Source organism: Dermacentor albipictus, chromosome 6, assembly GCF_038994185.2.
Source record: "Dermacentor albipictus isolate Rhodes 1998 colony chromosome 6, USDA_Dalb.pri_finalv2, whole genome shotgun sequence".
Taxonomy (NCBI): Eukaryota; Metazoa; Arthropoda; class Arachnida; order Ixodida; family Ixodidae; genus Dermacentor; species Dermacentor albipictus.
The window spans coordinates 25,684,171-25,705,732 of record NC_091826.1 but is presented as its reverse complement, the minus strand read 5'-3'; the positions used below and the strand labels follow the sequence as shown (position 1 = coordinate 25,705,732).

Here is a 21,562-nt window from a genome sequence, read left to right as displayed (position 1 = left end):
GAGGACAGAGGAGAGAGGGGGAGGGAGAGTAAGAGAGAGAGAGACAGGGAGAGAGAGGTAGGGAGAGAGAAAGAGAGAGAGGGGAGTGACAGAGAAAGCGGCATTTGCATTGTCCCCAAACTTGGATTTTGTTTATTTGGGAGACTTTACAAGGAAACGCGTGGTGGAAAAGTCTACTTAAGTTATAAATGAATGCCAATAACGGCTTCAGTGTTTTAAGTTCAAGATTAAGCAATAACAACGAGAAAACATTTTTTTTTAAATTTGTACACCATGGCTGTTGTGCTTCTAGAAAGATGGTTTTGTTCAAGTGCTGTTGCGAGATGTGAAATTCACATGACGTGACTGGAACGTTTCGGTAATTGTCATTTCTAGCATGCGATTCTCGGAGTCATCCGCGCGTATGCTAAAAAATATTACGACATAAATAAACAAAGAAACAGATGTATATTTTATACCAGCAGACCCTGTAGTAGGTGAGTTAGCAAGGGTGGATGTCTGCAGTAATTTGGAAAGATACTGGCAGTCCGGTGGTCGCATTGTGCTAATAACGGATCCGAGTCCGAAATCACAAAGCTGCTTTTTTTTTGCGATTGGCCGACCACATTCGCTAATGATACACACAGCATGAGAATTGGCTGGAGTTTGCTCTCATGAACAAATATACCGTAAGAGCTTTTCCTTTTTTTTTTTGTGAATACGAGCCCTGACCTTGCATCAAACTTACTTGCGGGGCCTAGAAGCACTTGTGAATAATACCTCGAGTCCGCTTGCATCGATGCTCTGACCTGGTAGAGGCTAAAAGAAAGACAGAAAGCGCGCGAAAAAAAAAATGAAGGAACAACTTTTGTTTGCATCTCATCAGAAAAGTGGGAAGAGCCCAAGTCGAGGGCCGAATTCAAGATGTGTCAGACGTACCCTTCGGCGTCTAAGTAGAAGTTGTAGAGCGTGTACAGGTCGACAACGAAGTCGACTACTACCTCGTGTTTCATGATGCGGATTTGTCTGAAATAAGAAAAACAAAAAATAACAAAATAAAAACGACAGAATAACGTTGGTTTGTGTCATGGCGGCGTGCTCTGGAAAGGACTGATGCATACATTTAGCGCGCGTAAAACACATTCATGACGGAACATTAAAGAAAACCGCTAAACAGGACGTCCTATGAAGAGTCATGCGACGAAATTCAAACGAGAGTGCTTTGATCGAAAATGAAGTAGACGAATCTCTTTCTGACTAAAATGACGTTCGAGATTATTATGGAAGTTCGCGTTTTGTGACACATGTATGCTGTGACAAACAATTTGAGAGAAAAACTTAGCTCGGGACCAAGTCTGATTTCATTGTCCAGAATGAACGTGACATGCAAATATGGTCCTATTCCACAATTGCTGAATCATTCTGAATAACTTTTGTATTTTTTTTTGTGTGTTACCTCCAACAGCAGGTGGAAGTACACTCTACCTGTTGTCGAAGGAAGCATTTATATTGAAGGCCTTATTCTTCTACAAATTCTTTTTTTGAAATATCAGTTGCTATGAAAAAGTTGAATGTTTACGTTTAGAGTTTGTAACATCGTATTAAACCCGCATACCAGAATCCTGATAAGTGTGTCTGTTCTCAAGTTTTATATAAACGTATAAATATTCAATTTGTTGCTTATCGAACTAGCGTTGAGGTAAAGTGCTGCAAAAAGAGCGTCCAGCAAAGAAAGAAATGAAAGCTGTCTGCCAGCAGCCCTCAACGACGATTTATACAAACAACTATTTCGAAATGAGTTTAGCGAAGGCATCCGGGTTATTTATAGCGAAATATGTAGCAGCGCTCTTCATTCACTAGGCAATCCGCCGGTCAGTGCACACGGTGACTTTCGGTTTCAGAACGTTTTTCGGAAGATTTCGCGCTTACCGATGCGTAGTCGTCATTTAAGCTTCGCACCGAGATTGCATTTACAGGTCCGAATGGTTCGATAAAGCATGTAGCATCTTTGATTCTGACCTGCTTGTTTTCTTTTTTTTCGGTAAAAATTAAATTAAACTAAAGCTAACGTCGCATGAGCCACGGCCTTCGAGATCAGGCTACATGCGCTGACAAATTCCGACGCCCGATCTCGGAGGCCATACAGTTTCCTAGAAGAAATTATCTGAGGAAGCTTGCGTCTACAGTAGTTTCAAGCACGGCGATTCAGCCAGCATAGAAACGATGGGTAGTACATGTATTCGTCTAAACTTGAGTCCTTTTGCAGCGAACGGTCTTGCAACTTCGCAATTTGATGCTTTTCAACGAAATATTGCGCTATAAATGGGAGAATTCGCAATATGATTACGCACGTGGGCAGATACTACAATCGCCTTCCTTTGCTTAGAAAAGTGCGAGTTATAAAACGTAATGAATAACGTTGCGACAGCGTGTCAAGCTACAAGCACGCAGATTAGAGAAATTCGCGTACAACCTTAAGCAACATGAAAGGGACCACAAATTTTTTTCAAGCGCCCGTGGCGGATAAACACGCATGCCCTTCGTTGAAAGTGTTCGAGATTAAATGTTCAAGAGAAAAATGAATTGTTATGTATGAGGTCTCTATAGATTTTAGCCCATGTATCATTATTCGTTATGATTAAAAAAAAGAAGGTTGTTCGCTTTCGTATTGCTGACGACTGCACTACAAACGCTTGCGTCATCCTGGGTGCCATATTAGAAGACCATCGTAGTGAGCAGTTTCGTCCATGACGTCATGTGCAAGCTATCTATTTCCATGGTAGCGGAATAACCATGGGACTAGAGCTCCAGAAGGCTAATAATTGTTGCAAAAGATCTTTATGATACGAGCACCCCTAGATTGCAGAGGTGAGCTGTTGCATCATGTGGGCTGGTGTGACTGCCTGCCAGGAACTAAGCGAACAACGATGCTAATCGAAGGAGACACCATCGTCGGGTGTTTTAACTAACGATAATGACTAAAAATGCATTCTTACCGTTGCGAAGTTTGAGCGAAAAACGATGGCAGTAAGTGGTAAATTTGCTTTTAAGGTCGTTAGGATAAAAATTGCGAATTTCTTACAGCAGCCTCTTCACTGCATATCTATAACGGGCTTTTTCCTAGTGATACTGGGAGAAGCAATGACATTCGCCTTGCCCTAAAGAATGATTCTCGCGCCTGACTAAAGCAAGAAAAGTTATCGCAATACTTACCGTTTAGCGAAGATTTTGCTTTACATATTAGCCTGCGGTGACGAGCTGTGCACTGCGCCGGATGAATTTGATCTTCTTCCTCTTTTTCTCATCATCTTCGAAAGCGCGTGGCCTATCGTCGGCTTCATCGTGCGTTGATTTCACGCTTTCATTCTGAGCATGGTGCACTAAAATAATTGGACGGCAGACAGGTTAAGCCACAGGGGTGGCATTAGGGAAAGTTCTTTTTTTTTCTAAAGATTGGTTCATAATTGGCCGGCCGCCTTCATTAATATATGAAGCTGCTCTTACGAACCACTGTAGCGTAAGAGCCCCTTTTTTTATTTCTGAAAGAGCGGGCCGAGACCTTGAGACCTTGGGCTCGGGCTTCCTCTTGATGGGAAGCCACTAAAACCACTTTGCGCTTTTCGAAGACGACTGAACACGCACGACTGCCTTTTGAATCCGCGCCTAATGCTGCGGGTGAGTGAGTGAGTGAGTGAGTGAGTGAGTGAGTGAGTGAGTGAGTGAGTGAGTGAGTGAGTGAGTGAGTGAGTGAGTGAGTGAGTGAGTGAAAAATCTAGTGAGCTCTAGTAATAGCGTTTTTCTGTGGCTGGGGCGGATTCTTCAGGGGAGTCTTCCTCCTTGAGTCTTCCTCGTAGGTCTTCACCCGCTGCTTCGTCCGTCCTCGATCGCAGTGGTCAGCTGGCCGCAGTCCAGGGCTCCACTAGCCTCTGCTGTCCGCCGTGCACGCTGCACTAGACCTAGCTGGTCTTCGCAGCGGTCGCTGGGCAGCAGTTCCTCCCGTTGCTCCGCACTTGGGTGTGACGTGATTGGGACTGCGTCAGTTTGTTGACATGCCCATCTTATGTGGTATAATGTGGGTTTCTCATTGCACCATGGGCATTTGTCCTTATATAATGTGGGTGCATTTTACTTGGCACGTTTTGCGCTCGCTGCATATGTGTGCGGCACTGCAATGCTGCCCTGAATGCGTGTTTGTGTGTGCGTGTGCGCGTACGCAATCTATTATCATATTGCGTCGCTTCCTTCGCCCCTCCCCTACTATTGAGGGTAGGGAACTGGATACAACCTAGCTAACATATCTGCGTTTTTCCCTTCCCGTACATAGATAGTTTACTTATATAAAGGCTTGTATATAGCTATAATCCTAAACACACACTCAACAGTAAACAAAGCAGAATGTACAGGAAGGTCTAACTACCGCTATCTGGAACCATCGGATGGCTTGTGCACTTGTTGTTGCTGTTGTTGTTGTTATTGTCGTTGTTTTCTCAAAGCATGGCTCGTACCCACAGGGGGGATCGGCCACACTCAACATAGTAGCCGCGGTGGTTGCCTCTTCGCGAAATAGATGCTTAAATTTAGAAAAAGAAAGGAATATAAATGATCTCATTCTTTTTTGCTTCCGTAACAAGCACACAGACCAGGTTTGTGGCTAGGAATTGATGATGATGATAGTGATAATGATATCCACAAAAAAAAATAAAAGAACTGTCACGACCGAAGAATCTAGTGGTACAGTAACATAAATTTACTTGAAGAGAACAGGGTTAAAGAGAGTGGCTTTTTTTTTTCTTGTTTGCAAAGTACAGATCTAGCGCATAGCATTCTAGATTCATAGCCAATAAATTTAAGATTAATAAGCGAAATGTCTGAACGGATAAAATTATTGCTGTCATTATCATGTGGAATATACAAAACAAAAATACTTCGTGACTTGCTGGCCTAATCAGCGTATTATGAAGATTGATTAGTAGGTTGCTTCCAAATGAAATTGCGCGACCGGCTAGGCCGGTATAGTCGTAGAAGAAGAATATCAACCGCCCACCTGTCTCGCTCTTTAGGCATCCTGTCATGCTACGAAATAAAGGGCAGACCATAATGTAAAAACGTTATGCGGAGTGGAAACCCTTCCGCAGCGGCTTGTACAAGGATGCTTCAATGGAGCACGTACCAAACCGACCCAATCCACAGTCGAAGCACACGGACGCGTTCTCGGTTGACACCCCGACAAATTCGTTTCGGTCTGGGAAAGCCACTCCTCGTGCCGAGGCTATAGTTGGACGACCGCGCAGGCCGGATTCTGAAGCCAAGGACGGCATTTCGCTGGTAAGTGGAACGGTGAACCAGGACTCAGGTCGACATACCGAGTCGAATAGCCACATTTGGTTGTTTCGCCCGTTTTTTTTTTGTTTTTCCCGGTGGTCGGGTTTTCATCGCCGACGCGAAGGAGCTGACGCAAAGGTCACGTGCTCTCAACGAAGCAACAAACGCTGTTTACACTTTAGTATTGTAGTTTTCTGGGCCAGTTGGTGCATGGTGATTGTGTAGAGTGTTTCAGCAAGTACGGACGCGAGCACAAGCAAAAGGAGCGGACAGGACAACGCTGGATGCCGAGACTAGCAAGTTGAAACTGCTGTGGCACTAACACGAATGCTGGCAGGATCCGTAGAACAATAAACACATAGAAAGGAGCCCGAGGTAGAAAAAAAAGCAGTTTCTACTTGGGCTCTACTTGGGCTCCTTTCTACGTGTTTCTTGTTCTACGGATCCCGCCAGCATTTGTGTTAGTGCCGTAACCGTGCCAACTTGTAAGTCTGGGTATCAGGGCCGCTATTTTGTAGCGATGCCTTTTTTTTTTTTTTAATGCGAGGATAAATGCCTCAGGGCATACAAGGGTATGGGATGGGGGTGAACAAGGATGATTAAATGAATGAAAATAGATTTGCTGACCTAATGAAGTCCAAGAGGGATCGATAATGCGGTCCCTGCGTCCAAGCAGTGTAATGGCTCAGATTATGCGGCGAGAGTCCCGCTGCTGCGAGGTGCCGGAGCCTCGTCGGTTTCAGAGCAGGGCAAACCCACAGCAGGTGGTGGATGTCGGCTTCAACGTTTGGCGACTTGCAGAGTGGGCACTCAGGACGAGGATATAGCTGGCGAAAGTGCGGCCACTTCCTAGTCACGGCAGGAGTGAGGGCAACCCCGACCCGGATCCTCCGAAGCGCAACCTCCTCTGCACGGGTAAGACCGCGGGGAAGGTTTACCGCACACGGAGGTATGAGAGCACGTGTGCGGCGCCGGAGGTGCTCCTTTCTTGTTAAAAGGACGGTGGCATCATCTAGGTGAAAGAGTTGAGGCGGTGACGATGGAGAGGTCGTTAGACGGGTCGCAGAATCCGCACGGCTTTGGAAGCTTAGAAGGTCGCGTGGGATCCACTCGACAGATATTGACTGCGGGATGCGTGCTGCCAGAAGATGGATCTGTTGGCATATGTCAGGGCTGCGACTGACGCGTCGCAGAAGCCGCGTCGCCTGGAGAGCATCAGTGCGGATGACGATGCGGGCCGTGGGGACCAAGGGAAAGGCGGCCACAGAGCACAACGCTTCTCGGACAGCAAGGAGCTCAGCACAAAAGGAGGAAGGAGGTTCTTGGACTTGAAACCGGGTCGTCTTATTAAGGGCAGGTGCGCATGGGCAATAAATTGCAGTGGTTGTTTCACAGCCCTTAATGCTTGCATCAACGTAGAGGATGATGGAGCCAAGCGGCAGGTGGGCATCTTGATCTACAATTCGGTCACGAAGCGATGCCGCCGCGTGAGTTGATGTCGGGCGATGTATATCAGTTGGCTTGTTGTCACTCAGCTGTACAAAACTCCAGGGAGGGAGAACTGGCGATGGTGGTGGTAGAAGCGAGTTCGAGAAAGCGTAAGCCCTGAGAGCACTCGTTGCGCGTGAAAGGCTGGCCTTAAGCCTGCGAGCATCACGCCGCTGCTGCACCAGCTCATCTAGTGTGTTGAGCTGCGCATTTTCTTGGAGAGCCACGATCGGGGTGATTCGGGGAAGGCAAGTGATGACCCTCATTGCCTCGCGATTAACAGCCTCAAGGCGATCCCATTGTGCCCTCGTCAAATGCTGGAATTGGGCTTGATAAATAAGGCGTGGTTGCACTACCGCCTTTACCAATTGTCGCGCAACATATGAGCTGGCGCCGCCCATTTTAGGAGCAATGCGCCTAATCAGACCCAACGTTTGAATTGCCTGCTTTTTAGCGCTGGAGAGCCAAGCAGTTCCGGTTCCCGACTCGTGTACCTTGTTCTATGCTATTCTTATCATCCACCACACACGGCCGCCTGATCCCGTTGATAATGTGGGCAGACCGTCGCTCTGACCGCTGGCCAAGCGTGAAAAGTCTGAAAAAGAATATAATCGGAAAAGGCATCGCTACAATATACCGGCCCAGCGTCGTCCTGTCCATTCCTTTTGCTTATGCTCGCGGCTGTTTACACATTCTCACCGTAACAAGCACACGCATTCAGGTGTTCAATAACTTGAATAATGCGATTAGGTTTACGGAGGCATTCGGTGATTCGATTACGTTGGAAATCGTCGATGGTCTCCTGCACACTTTTTTCTTATTTGCAAAATGTTCTTCAACCTTATATACTCCGATAGAGATATTCAAGCCTCAGCAGCTAACTTCCTTGATTACCAGGCTAAACCGGCCTGCTTTGACATGCCCGCCACGTTGTTGAGGGCACCTAAAGGACAGTGTTGTTAACTTGCGGAAGGCGTTGGCTAAATTTAACGAGATCTTTGAGGCTTTAACGACGTATTTGCCCATTTTTGGAGTATTAGCGACTTTATAGTGACGTGAATGGCCGAAGCATTCTCCTCGTAAGATTACTCGAGGGACGTGGCCGAGTTCTACGCCCTGCCTTGATCTTACACTAAGGTGGCAATATTCACTTATATTTGTCGCTACTTCTAAAGGCACACCTAAGAGCATGTTGTCGAGCCTTGAGGGTGCAGCGAAGCTGCGTTTGTAGAAAGCCAAACATAAATTTCAAGTGCGATGACGCTGATTTTTTTTTTCTTTAGAAAACGGGCGTTTTTATCCCCTTTTCACGTTCTGACTGTTGAGGCGCACCTGCAAGGGGTAATTATCAAGGGATTATTATCCACAAGGAGTAATTTAACTCTTCTGGCGCCTTGTCCAGATCTGTGGACTTGACTCGCTCTTGCCGATTCTGTCAAGCGGTGGCCACGAAAAAATCAGCAGACGTTGAGCTTCAGAAGAATCCAGCCCCCTTGGATGCTCAACGTACATTCATTCCACTTTCAAACTGCTCACAACTGCAACAGATGGCCACATTGCAGAATGTGTAATACCACGTTTCACGGGAAGGTCGAGGTGCCCCGTAGCGGCAGCAATGAGAAACATATAATTTGTCTTTGCTGCTCGTGATGCATGCAGTCGATAATGCAGTCGATAATGAAATTGTTCCGGTGGTTCAAGCCCGTGATAGAATTTTTCATGCACGAACAGCGGATTAATTGACTGCACAATATTTAGCAAAAAAACATTGTGCTCGGATTACAATGTCTCATCAAAACAATTTTCCGAAAAGCCATCCTACTAGATTGTGACTTTTGTAGTGGAGCGCCGACTGCCTTTACATGAATTTTAAATTGGACACATATGTGACAGTCCTGCATAATTCACGCATGAAGGGCTTGACGCTACAGTTTCAAAAATGTAAGAACAAGGAGGACTAATAACCATTAAAACATAAAAAATGAAATACCGGGCAAGCCATGATCATCAATGACCGCCTTTCCGCTAAAAAATGAACAGTTTCCGAAAGTGACTTCGTGACTGTGCAAAATAAGGTTACCGACTCTGAACTACAATAGGATCCTGTGGGTCTTCTTTATTATTATTTATTATTTATACAATACTGCAGGCCCAAATGAGGGCCCAAGCAGGAGGGGCAGAATACATAAATATTTTCGTATGCACGTACTTATACATACATACAGACATGAAAAGAAAATACAAAAGCAATGCAACATATGTAAATATTATAAGAAAACAAAAAAAATGAAAGCGGTGACTAAGATGACTGCAAAAGACCGGTAGGAACATCTTACTGACTTTGCAGCTTTGGTGACTTTCTATCGGCATGATTTAGCTCACCACTTCTGCCAAAGGCTTTTTCCTTATCGTAGTAAATCTTTTTTTTTTCCAGAACTCACACGGCCTTGCCTATTCGAGTCGTTAGGAACACAGGCCACCGGACGGTATGGGCCCACCAATGAGCGGAATGGAAACCCTGATCGAGGTTGTTTTCGAAATAGGCAACTTCACTTTTGCCACAGACTGCGTTGATGGGTGAGTGCACGTACACCCGGGGCCCAAGGCTTCTTGTTCCTAAGTGGCCTTTGCAATTGGCCGGCCGACCTTCACTGCCTTCATTAATGACGCGTCGAGTGACAGGATTGGCTGATATTTCCTCCTACGAATGTTCCTAGCGTAAGAAGTTTCTTTTTTCTGAATGCGGGCCCTGTTTAGGAAATTTAGGGTTGAACACGCTGGAATGCGCAGATACTGCGGGCACACAAAGCGAACGAGAAGCGTTGTCAGCAATTTGTTGTTTACACAGCTGACGGCTCGTTGGCACGGCTCTTGTCTAGCACATCACCGATGTGGGCGGCTACTGAAATAAAGACCATCCCCGACATATGTTTTCTGAGTATAATAAGTAGATCGTTCCGAAACTCCCACTTTCCCCTTTGTTCACATTCTTAAAACAGGGATAGTTTTGCTATTTTTAGACGTCTTGATGGGTACCATCGTTTGTATTACTTAAGCAAGCGAGCTCACGATCTCGTTTTCTTTTTTCAGGCACTACAACGTTCGAATAACACCCCAAATTAAAAAGACTGACCGTCGTCGCCTAGTTTGTGAAGTCAATCTCATGGAAACGGGTGAGTCTCAATTCCTCGTTGTTAGATTAGGCATTGAATTGAAGAGTTAGGACACAGCTCTCCCTTGCCGTTATGGAAAAAAAATTAGCTCTAGCTGCCACAGTTTTTGAAGGTATTGTGCACGTAGAGTGGGTATGCGAAGCCGTCCAGGAAATCTTATGCAACATTATTTGCTTTACCTGTGTTCTTTCATGGTGCAGCTAAGCACCTTCGTACGATGAGCGACAAGTCAATTCGTCTTTGTCAGTGTTTCTGTCACAACGGGCAGTCTGTTAGGAGGAAGCTTTAGTTCGGAACCAACACCGAATGGGCTTTTGAAGAAGTGCAGAGTTGCTTTTATGAGACAGCGGCTGGACAGAGTTTAAAATTAATTTACTTGCATTTAAGAGACCATATTAGCTGGTGACTGTAGAAGCGAAATTTTGACTTAGGGTCCGGGAGGTGTTACATAAATTTTTCATAATTGGTCAGTCCGAAAAAAAAATGATGCACTATTGACTTTTAAAAATCCGTAATTCTGCAACAAGAGCATCTAAAGCAGATAAACTTGATTTATGAATTTAGGTTTACCCGATATTACTACGCTGTTTACGAGTTTTATGCAACATCTCTTTTTACATATTATTAATATATTTCAGAGCGCTGAATATTAGATCAATTATGTACGCTTTAAGCTAGTATTACATGCAGTTTGCATAATTGTCATATCGACTTTTTATTATTGAGCTACAGAGTTGTAAACCTGATAGTTGTGTTCCTGAAATTGTGCAAGTTTCGGAAATATAAGAAAAATGAAAACGAAAGCTTATGGCCTAAATTTAAAAAAATGCGCAGAAACTCCTCTGGGAGTTGTCTATACTATGCATAAGCATTGTGCCACTTGCTTATCTCCATGCATCCCCGTGTCATTATCAATGCTACGAAATTTTGTCCGACCCGTAAGATGCTTATCAACCCTTATAAATCGTTATCAACCTTATCGGACTACATCCGACCTTTATCAACACTTATCGGTTGGTATCAACCTCATCGGACTTGATCCGACCTTAATCAATCCTTATCGATCGGTTTCAAACTTAACGCAATCGATCCGATCCTTACCAACCCTCACGTGTCCTTATCAATCTTATCGGACATGATGCAACCCTTATGAAAGCTTATCGGCTCTTATCAACCTTATCGGACTTGGTCCGGCCCTTATCAACCATTATCGGAGCTTATTAACATTATCACAATTTATCCGACCATTATAAGCCCATATCGCTCTTTAGCACCTTATCCATCCGCGTTGAACCACTATCAACCGTGATGAGGCCCATATAACATCTCATTCCTCCTTGTCATCCTTATCAATTTATTGAGTGCTTATCTGTCTGTGTTGCGCGACGTCAAGCACACGAGCCCTCATAGATCAGTGACATGGCGGTGAAGGAACGTCCCAACGGAAAGCACAACCCGCGACCGCCGAAATGCAACGGGGATATATGGCGTGTTTGGCATTAAATTTGTGAAAAATCGAAATTTTTCTGGTGTCTACAATGCACCAAGTCGGCTCTACATGTGGTTCTAGAGGGGTATTTTATTCCACCATCACCAGATATTTCAACAAAGCCTTCGTAGAAACAATGTTTTATACGTTATTCTCCTTATAGTGATTCGTCTTACGTGACGGACAGGTTTCTTCGTTGGACAGGCATAGAAATGCTTACACATTTAATATGTGCTTTTACAGGCGCGACTAATCTTTTAATCTTAAGTACAACAAGCGTACTCAATATCGGTGCAGTGGTTGCCGAGGAAAACGATTTCTCCGTTCCCATGTATTTAGACAGGAGCCTCAGAGCTTGTACTTTATCTTAGGCTTTACAAAAAAGTGAATAGTGAGAGCGCGAAGGGATAGTGGAAGGTGACATAAACGAGTTCCTGCTTTTTGTTTGCCCTGTTCGCCTTTTTTGGTAAAGATGTGCCAACACGCCCAGCTAGCAACTCTATTGAAACTATTAGCCGAGGAATGATTGATAATGTGAAAAAAAAAGTGATGGTGAAATTGAGGTGAGCTGCATTTTACCTTGGCTGTCTCAGTTACACACATATGCGCTCTAAAAAAAGGCTGCAGCTTTGGGAGCATACCATGACTCCAAACAACAATCGTCATTTGTCTTTCTCGCGTTTGCTTTCTTAAAGGTTCTGCGCTCGCTACTTTGCTGTCATGAATGATATGTCACGCTGATCAAGCGCATTCCGTTCGTCACATGGAAGTATAGCGGGATTGCAGCGTTAAATAAAAGAGTCACTCGATATAGATGACGATTATTGTTTTTGAACAAGGTAAGCCCTAAAGGGCGCAAACATTCTCATGAGTCACTATTTCAAGGCACCTGCGAACGGAAACCCGACGGCTTCCGTCGGTTACCACGTGGCATGGGAGAGGAGGAAAGTGTGAAGAGCAGGTTGGAAGTGCGCAGAGTCACAATTCAATCGCAAGGAGGAATGAGGAAGTGAGAGAGAGCGTGCGAAGGAGAGAGAGAGAGGGTGGTGTGACGCCACACTTTAACATCCAATAGGAATACAGGTGACACATGACGTCGCGCTTTGGTGCTCGCAGCTGACAGACTGCCAGGGGAGAGGTAGGAATCACGCTGTTGCGTGCTGCGGCGTAAACCCCTATAAACTAAAGATGGCGGCATTTCACCTGTCTTGCCCTCTCCTTCTCTTGGTTCCCCTCGCCGCACGAGCCTTTGCTCGGTGCTCGCCCTATCACTTTGGCTTCCTTCGTCGTGGCAATCGCCCTTCGAAGCATCGCGATGAAAACTGTCGTTCTGTCGGGCGCGGGTGCGCGCGCGCACGCACGCGCACGCACGCGCGCGCACACACGCACACACGCACACGCACACACGCACACACGCGCACACGCACACGCACACGCACACGCACACGCACACGCACACGCACACGCACACGCACACGCACACGCACACGCACACACACACACACACACACACACACACACGCGCGCGTGTGTATTATTCCTTATCACTAACGGACAAAGAATGTGCGTACTCGAGAAGCACGTTTCGCAAGGATTAACAGTCGTCGCGTTCGTTGTTTCTTCTTGCGTTTACACCTGACCAGGTGGTGCATGCAGGAAGGGCTGCCGGCATAAATATTCTCTGTGCTTTGGTTCAGTAAATTCAGTTGCAGATCTGCGCCCTCGCTTCTGAAATTTCTTACGCTTTCCCTGTATTTAAATGGGTAGTTTTTAAGCAAGTCAGCTCTTTCTTTCTTACAATGGCTTCTTCCAAGCGCATGCCTGCTCTACAGGCAAAGCACGCTTTACAGGATGATGTATTTCCGGTTGCTCGGGGCAGCAGTCTCAAACACGCGGTTTGAGACGTCGTTAAGGAACCCTGTGGTGTTCAGTTACCTGAGGCTTGCGAAGAATTAATGCGGACGAATTTTCATAGGCTCAACTAATTGATGGTTTGTATTCATCGTTGCAATGCATTTCACACATCGAAATTACTGTTACTTTGATTTGGTTCATTATGAAATACTGATATAGGATGCATCCGATAAGAAGCGAAACAACATAGGCCGTAACTTTGCGTTATGAAATCAAAATTTAAGCGAATGGGATGATGGAGTTATAACAAATTTGCGTTCATGAGCTAAAGACACACACATTTTGGCAGACACACAGAAACAAATAATAAATGGATGTCAGCTTACAACCAACCGGGTACTATTTCACAACTATATGTTTGCTAATATCGCTCTAAGAGATCGTTTACTGGGAGCAAACATAAAGGCCAAACTTAATTTTTTTTTAAATTTTGCAACTAAACCTCAGCGCTCGTGCGCCACTGTGACCTCGTGGAATTCATGTTAGGCAGTTCTGCGACAGTATAAATTCTAGAAACTGGTGATTGTGACGTGTAGTCTTCGGCTCCTTTAGAGAACAGTGTGTATTCCATCTTTGCCGTTAAAACATAACTAGACCACAGCGACGCTCAAAATTCATGGCGTCATGACGAACTGACACAAAACTAGGACGGCGTCGCCAACACTAATTCGTTCTTGCGTTTTTTTCCCCCGACTTGCCAAGCCTTCTTTCCCGGTGAGAGGGGCGCTTTTGTTTGTTGCCAGATGTGTAATTTATTAATCCAGTTCAACCTAATTTTTCACTTTAGCGCGCTTTAAGGGACTGCGTGGTGAGAGTGCCGCTCTCTGGTGACGAAAAGTTATACTCTTGAACACGTTAAACGTCTCTGATATTTTAAGTTGATATCTACACTGTTGTTCACTATAGAGGACCAGGACAAGTGCAGTTTCCCTGCCGGCAAGAACAGCGGTACCGGGGTGAGCAAGACGTGCTTTCTCAAGCCACACGGTCGTAGGGTGCTGTTCGGGGATACATTTGCATTCCGCATTCACCTCTTGGAGCACCTGCACCTGGTGCGTATTCACCGGGTTCACCAGGTCCTGCTTCGGTTCATTATGCATCTTGAGTGGCGTTGCATGGACAGCATCTCACAGCATACAGACTCCAACACACCTATGTAGAACGCCAGAGCATCTGCGGCTTCGGAATCTGCTTGTGTGTTTAGAACTTGCTTTGAAACAGCTTGCATCAACTTTTTATGAACCTAAAGAGAAGCGCCTGTCGTAACGCGTAGTACTGGAAAGGGGCAGAGTCCCTCGCGCGAAGCTCAATTATAGAAAGCAAATTTCACATTTTATTGCCCCGATCACACTGAATAACCACGAGAAAAAAATGATGCTAGCATTCTTACATTACCCTGTAAGCATCTTAACCTTGTCTTCCTTCACATAATGACCACGAGAAAAAGCTGGAGAAACATTCGTACATTGCCCTGTAAGCACTTTAAGCTTGACTTCCTTCGCTGATTAACCACTGGATAAACAATACAAGTATTATGACATTGCCCTGCAATCACTTTAAATTTGACTTCCTTCCCCGTGCAACTTAAGTTGCGCTAGCAGTGTGATTTTGTACAGTAATATTCCTTAGTACTAGCAGTGACTTGGTAGTCCTTTTTTTCTTTAACAACAAATCACTAACAATTAACGTTGGGAAAACACGGGGAATGCGGGAGATGGAAATTCAAGACGATGAGCAAAATGAGAACAAGGTGAAAGCAGGCGGCAACGTTTTGACAAATGGCCTTGAAGAAGACAAGTCCACTTGTCGACCCATTGGCTCCTGCTTTCACCTTGTTCTCGTTTTGCTCATCGTCTAACAATTAAAGTTGAAATAAAATGTCTCTTCTTAGCCGGTAAGGGTTGTCTGGCTACTATGTATGTATTTTTTGTATGTGTAAGTGCAGGAAATTAGTTCGCCATATCGCTACTTTGTGAAGTCGTAAAAAAGCGCCTTCGATAAGTTTTTTCAAGTATTGTGCAGCTTTCGTCAGAAGTGTACGGGCTACTCCGCGGCTTCACCAAATATAAGGGGTGTTTCTCGGACCATACAGAATTTTTAAACATCGCCACTAGAAGATAGCACAATTAAAATTCTCGGAAATGAATTACTCAAAGAGGAGGAAAAATCTTCTGAGATAAATAACAATTCCTAATCAGATAGTTAACAAAATTTCACAAATTAACGTTTTTACTGATTACATTGCTGCTCATATTGCGGTTTACTTATTCTAGCCGGCGAGCTTGCAAAACACATAGACTTGGAACGAATTATGAGGATGGCACCGGTTTCGAGACATGCGCCTTCAAAATCGCTTTAATAACGCACTGCTGTTGCTCGTACTCCTTCGACAAAACGTTGTCATTTGCATTGAAGCATAAAAGTAACTGGATCACGAGTGTATTTCGACACCCACTTTGGGAATGGAAGTCTCAAAACTGGCGTCATCCAGAGAATTCGTTCCAAGTGGATCCGCCTTGCGAACTCGGCGGCTGCAATTCCTAGGTTGCAATATGGACCATCAAGGCACAATTAAAAAAGTTAATTTGCGCACTTTTTGAAAATTAGTTGATCATTCATTTTGATCTCTCGCGCTAACATTGTCTGCGTCTCCGAGCATTCCAGCTCGAGGACTAGAACCTTGCTGTCCGCCAGGGGCGATCCTTAAAAATTCTGTACGGTGTAGAAAAAAAAAGAAGAAAATTCAGTGAGGATTTAGTGGTGAATGCAAGAGAAGTGCACTAGCATTACGTCGCACCTCTTAAAGGTTGAGGATCCGTGGTTTGAACCACGTTCACCACATTGTGAAGTGTTGTCCAGGAGCTCGCTCGACACAAGTCCTGGCTCTTCCAGGAGGCAAGACGCGTGTCCTGTCTACTCTACACGTGACCTTTCTCTACCACGTAACCAGCTTCCCACACTTCTCACGCATACACTTTTTTTCCCTCTTTGACACTCTTAATGCTAACGCATTAAAGAAAGAAAGCACCTCGTATGTCGTTCAGCTATGTGACGCGGTCCTTGTGACACTAAAAGCCATCCAGATCTCTCGACTGTGAGTACCAGAGTTCTTTTTTTTTCACTTACCAGTGCGATGGAACTTATGTCATACCACAGAAACTATCGTAAAAAGTACTCTGTCTGCCGCAGACAACATGGCCCGCATGCTTTTGTCAAAGAGTGCACAGAACCTGTGTTATATCGCACTGTCGAAAAAATGCCCGTCATCGTTGCTTTGAAAAATGAGTCCCACTCTGCGCGCTGAATTTGGTTCCGGCATGCGAATTTGCTGTGAGCAACCTTTATATGCTGATAATTATTTACGTTCCTCTTACAGCTCCGAGAAGTTTTTGAAACGTTCTCGTTTACCTTCAAGGTGGAAGTTTATCGCTCCGCAACGCCTTGCAGGTAGGAAGTGGGAATCGGGCCTCTGTGTTTCTGTGTCGTCCTTCACTGTTCTGCCACAAATATTCCGCATAGGCTTGGGAAGTGAAGAAACAAGCCATTGTAATATTTTACTATACTACCGTATTATTTCGTGGGCTATGCTGAAGCGCCAGTACGTTCCGTTTCTTACATCCCAGGCAACGCTGCGGCAGCCACGCAAGTAGTCCGGTCATAGAAGTGTTCCTCCGCGTATTTCGCATTGCAGTTGGTTTTGAATCTGCGACGCGTTTTTCTACGGAATGAGTGCTTTATATATTGCAAATACAACTCTTGGATGGCAGGTTACGTCGAATCACGTAATATTCGTGCGCACTTGTGCTTCCGATATGCGGTCGTACTATGTTTTGGCCGCGAGTGCTGGCGGTTCACCGTGGCTGCTGGTCGCGGAAACGTATCCCTTTGCTCGTTCGGCGGTGAATGTGGGTTAAGATCTGCGACGCCTTAAGTGTTACAATTACGTCATATTTCGCGACATAAAGCAATAAAACTTGCACCTGCGTCTTTCTTTCATATATGACGCACTACTTTTTTGGTCGCGAGTGCGAGCAGTAATGGAAGGCTCTTTATAGCCTTCGTAGCTATTTATAAACCAAGTGAAATTACGAACTATTTATCAGTTTAGACAGGTGGACTATTCGTTCAAAGATATTTTCGTTGCTTTGGCGGGAGCCGGCTTATGACATAAAGTTAGTATACGAACTCTAGAGGAAAAGAAGGGGGGGGAGGTGGCCACTGCGTAGGCGGCGCTTTGTTGCTAGCCCTCGTTTTGGTAAGGCTAGTAATGATCAAAAGTTAATGCAAGAACAAGCATTTACATGCAGCACGTGCTCATGTAACAACCTGTAAAGTTCATTCGGTATATTTTTTTAGAAAGGTCCGATAGTGTTATAACAAATTCTATGTAACATTTACGGTGCGTCAATTGGTGCGTTTGCAGGTTTCGGAACTAGATGGCGCCAGCACACCAAAGAAGATTCGCGATCGTGTTTGCGGGCCTCGTAGCGTAGCAACATGACGGTGCCCTTGAGGTTACCGATTTCAATGCACGGACGCTGTGGGGAACTTTTCCTATAAAGTTGAACATGCGCACTTTATGGTTTATGATTACGAAAACACGGAGTCCCAATTCTCCTGATTTGAACTTCACTTCAAAGCCTAGCTCATCGCTGAAACGTGTCAGAGATGTCAAGGTTTCCTCTTTATAGAAGTGTTTTGACCAAATTTTTATTCAACTCGAGTCATTAGTTTTAGAGATATTGTTCCGCGCAGTAGCGTACAAGTATGATCTGTGTTGCACTGTGTGTGAGCTTGCTGTGTACGAACTTTTTTTTTACATTTTCTTTTCTTGTACAGTATCCCTTTTTATTTTCTATGTACCACTCCTGCTTTGGCTGCCAAAAAGCAGCTGGCACTATTTTCAAATAAATAAATAAATAAATAAATAAATAAATAAATAAATAAATAAATAAATAAATAAATAAATAAATAAATAAAAAAGAGCCAGTTAGGCATACGGAAAGTGCTCGGAGCTAGCTGTGTTGCTATCTTGGTTCTGTGATAACGCAACGTAGTCCTCCTTTATTGAAAAACACTTATCTAAATCTGAGCAGACTCTGTAAAAATCCGTGACGTCATGGTGGCTTCGCAACGGTCAATTGACGTAAATGTTCAGTGAATGGACTGAATGAATGAACGAATGAAATGAATGCTTCTTTATCGAAGGGGAAACTATTACGAGGACTTCCAGTGCATCAGTTCGAGGACGCTCGTTCTGAACTTTGACCCCACCAACGCGCTGTGCCTCCACGTGCCCCTGATGATGTGCTTCAGCCCAATCGCGCTCCTCAACATCACCGTATTCGGAGCGCTGGTGTACATTTGCCCGCCGACACCCAGGTGCGTATGCCCGGACCAGCCTTGATAAAGCGGACTTGCGCGCGCGCTTTGACGGCCTATGTAACGTCGCGCGAAGAAAAACATTGGGTGGTGTGAATTCCGATCATTAGGAGCTCGGCTACAGCGAAATGTGCTGTACATATTCAGCCTAACCTAACAGCCACCTTCACTCACTCTCTTTAGCTAGGAAGCAGTTGAAATTCTTTATTTGCAACTGTTCTTAAGCGTTGTATTTGGAACTGTTCTTAAACTGTTTATTCACATGCCAGTCCGATATATTTGTACAATCTGTGGCGCATGCGCACCGTCGCGTCATCGCATCACGAGGGAAGACACCGCGACACAAGACTCGCGCGTGTCAAAGAGCGGCTTGCATGAATTAGCCCTCAGACGAATTCAAGCTCATTGAAGCTTCGCTAACGCAAATAGAGGCAATTCTCTTTGATAAAGCATGCCCGTCCTTGTCCACTTTGTTTGGCTCCGTGTATTAATTTGCGCTTAACTGCCGTAATTATCATGTAAGGCCAACTGACCCAAAAGTCGGTGGTCCTCTGCTTGTAAACCGCGAAATGATCTATATTCGTTTCTGGCTTAACGTGTGTCGGATCAAATTGACCCGTCTCAGCAGCAGTAGTTGCATGCATCTACTCTCCCCTGTCACACAGGTTGGCCGCGCTCTGCAAAGCATCGTGCAAGTTTGAGGACATCCTATTCTCGTACTCGGTACGTTAGCCCCCCCTTTTTTAAGCCGCGTGGAATGCACAATGAACAGTACGCCTACAGGCTTGTGTATTGCAGTCTTTGGCGAGACACGTATATAACCACGCCACGTGGTCAAGCTGTCGTCAACGGCTTAAGCCGTTGAGAGGAAACTTTATAACCCCGGAACCGACTCGGATTTGTTTATTAAATACGAATCCGAGGAACAGTCTTTAATAGACACGATAAAAAATGTCCATTATTATTCTACGTGTGAAACGGAGATATTCTTTAAGTAGACTACCGCATAACCGACGTGAGTGGAGTTTGATGCATTGAAACGAGAAAGATAAATTGACGTTGAAGGACTTGTAATTATTTCAGAAAATTACAAAACTCGGTAAGCCTTAATAAAGGTGATGCACAAAATTTATATATCCGCAGCTCTGTCCCCCTCACCCCCCAATAAAAAAATGAAAAAATACAGCAGATATTGCGGTTTTGTAAACTGCACTTGTTATGGTGCCTGTTATTTGACGTCAATTAATTTTAGCACCAGAAATAAAAATTTTGAAGGTTATGCAGGGTGTTGCAACCAAAGCCATTTCAAAGATCGACTAAGGCCTTGACAGACCTCTTACACTGCAGCAGCAACAATAGAGAACTTCACATGAATCTGTTTTAGACAATATTTCCACTGTGCCGTTTTATGCATTGTGTAACAAATTTTATAATCGACTGTTTTTGGTATTGGATGTGTTGTCTTTCTAATTACGATGATTGTATTTTTAGTAGCATAACTGATATGATGCTGTTTTTCTCGCAGTTCAATCTTTGATATTTATGTTTGTAATTAACCACCCTACGATAATGCCCAACTCGGTCGCTGTAGGTATTTAAAATAAATAAATGAATGAATGAATGAATAAATAAATAAATAAATAAATAAATAAATAAATAAATAAATAAATAAATAAATAAATAAATAAATATCTGAAACGTAACAGATTGAGAAGCCTATCAATGCTTGTTTCTGGGCTAGTCTCACACGCATAGTAGGTAACTAAACAATATAATTCGGTTGAATATGAACAGGGCCCAGCCGTATACTTCGCCTCACTTCCTTCAAGCACATTTTAAACTTTACAAAAGCAACGGGTGTTGGTTTTGGTTTTTATTAGGGACAAGGGGAGGTGCAACTTGGTTTTAAAAACCATCGACATCACGCTACCATGCATCATCACAGGAAGCAGTTTTGAACAATGTTAGTCCAACGCTCGGCCGCATGCACCATACCAAGAAAAGCATTGGCCCTACACTGAGTTTACGTTGGTTCAATTTCGAGCGCTCCTTGGAGCACGCTGATTCAGCTGGCTCGCGATCATTTCGAATTTCGCTCTAACAGTACTTTCAAACCTTAAGCAGTCGTTGAAAAGACAATTATTGGCGTGTATCAGTAAAATAATGTTCTACAATGCTAGGGAGGCTACTCTTAGCACGAGAAGTTAGCTATGTTAGAAAAAAATAAAAAAATATATAAAAGCAAAAGCGAAAGAGAGACGGTGATTCCGCATTGAAATGCACGTACCAGCTCGTCGTGACGTCATAGATTTTGGTGGCGTCTGTTTCGGCCTAGTTAATTTTTTGACATTACAAAACGGAAATAGAATGCGTCTGAAATGAGTCAAATCACTAAACTCCTAAACAATGGTCAAAACAGCGGAAAATACTTTTGAAATTAATGACATCTCTGTGGCGTAAGTTAGCTGGGGGTTCGGCGCGAGGTAAAAAAAAAAAACGGAACTTTGAGCTTTTTTCTGACTTAGTAATGGACCTTTATCGCAAAGTTGTCGTAAATAAGAGAGTTTCTAAAGTCTTACTTTACCGGTCTAAACTAATCATTTAGTGTTTTTCCTCGGCGTCTCTTGAAAGGTCTCTATTAGCTGCCATCCGCTTTTTTTTAAAATCCTCCTTGCTTCTCTCTTTTGAAGACAATGCCTTCTTTGGCGACTTCAGGTCAATTTGGCATTGATGGGATCCGGGTGTCTAACGACTTTCGTCTCGTAAATTAGGCCTAATTTGAGTCCCTCTGGTGCTCGTATGACAACAACAAAAA

General features: G+C 44.3%; 2 protein-coding genes across 10 annotated transcripts in view; one reads left to right on the top strand and one right to left on the bottom strand.

The window, feature by feature from the left end:
- LOC139060902 (protein FAM135A-like) overlaps nucleotides 1-3,322 on the bottom strand; it is a 39,258-nt gene extending 35,936 nt beyond the window's left edge. Inside the window, exons 1-3 of the mRNA XM_070540195.1 lie at nucleotides 3,193-3,322; nucleotides 919-1,005; nucleotides 728-798 (exon numbers count right to left, since the gene is read on the bottom strand). Of these exons, the coding sequence (XP_070396296.1) occupies nucleotides 728-798; nucleotides 919-992 (145 nt within the window). The 5' untranslated portion in view covers nucleotides 993-1,005; nucleotides 3,193-3,322. The remainder of the gene's footprint in view (nucleotides 1-727; nucleotides 799-918; nucleotides 1,006-3,192) is intronic.
- The window catches only part of LOC139060901 (protein FAM135B-like), a 78,494-nt gene that overhangs the window by 31,483 nt on the left and 25,449 nt on the right, over nucleotides 1-21,562 (top strand). For 8 of the 9 annotated variants that reach the window (XM_070540194.1, XM_070540191.1, XM_070540188.1 and 5 more), the window contains exons 1-7: nucleotides 5,012-5,304; nucleotides 9,224-9,366; nucleotides 9,880-9,962; nucleotides 14,272-14,417; nucleotides 16,742-16,812; nucleotides 18,574-18,747; nucleotides 19,413-19,470. In XM_070540194.1, coding sequence (XP_070396295.1) covers nucleotides 9,278-9,366; nucleotides 9,880-9,962; nucleotides 14,272-14,417; nucleotides 16,742-16,812; nucleotides 18,574-18,747; nucleotides 19,413-19,470 — 621 coding nt within the window. In that variant the 5' untranslated portion in view covers nucleotides 5,012-5,304; nucleotides 9,224-9,277. Of the gene's footprint in view, nucleotides 1-5,011; nucleotides 5,305-9,223; nucleotides 9,367-9,879; nucleotides 9,963-14,271; nucleotides 14,418-16,741; nucleotides 16,813-18,573; nucleotides 18,748-19,412; nucleotides 19,471-21,562 lie in introns of those variants that run through there. The other variant, XM_070540186.1, reaches the window with a different exon arrangement.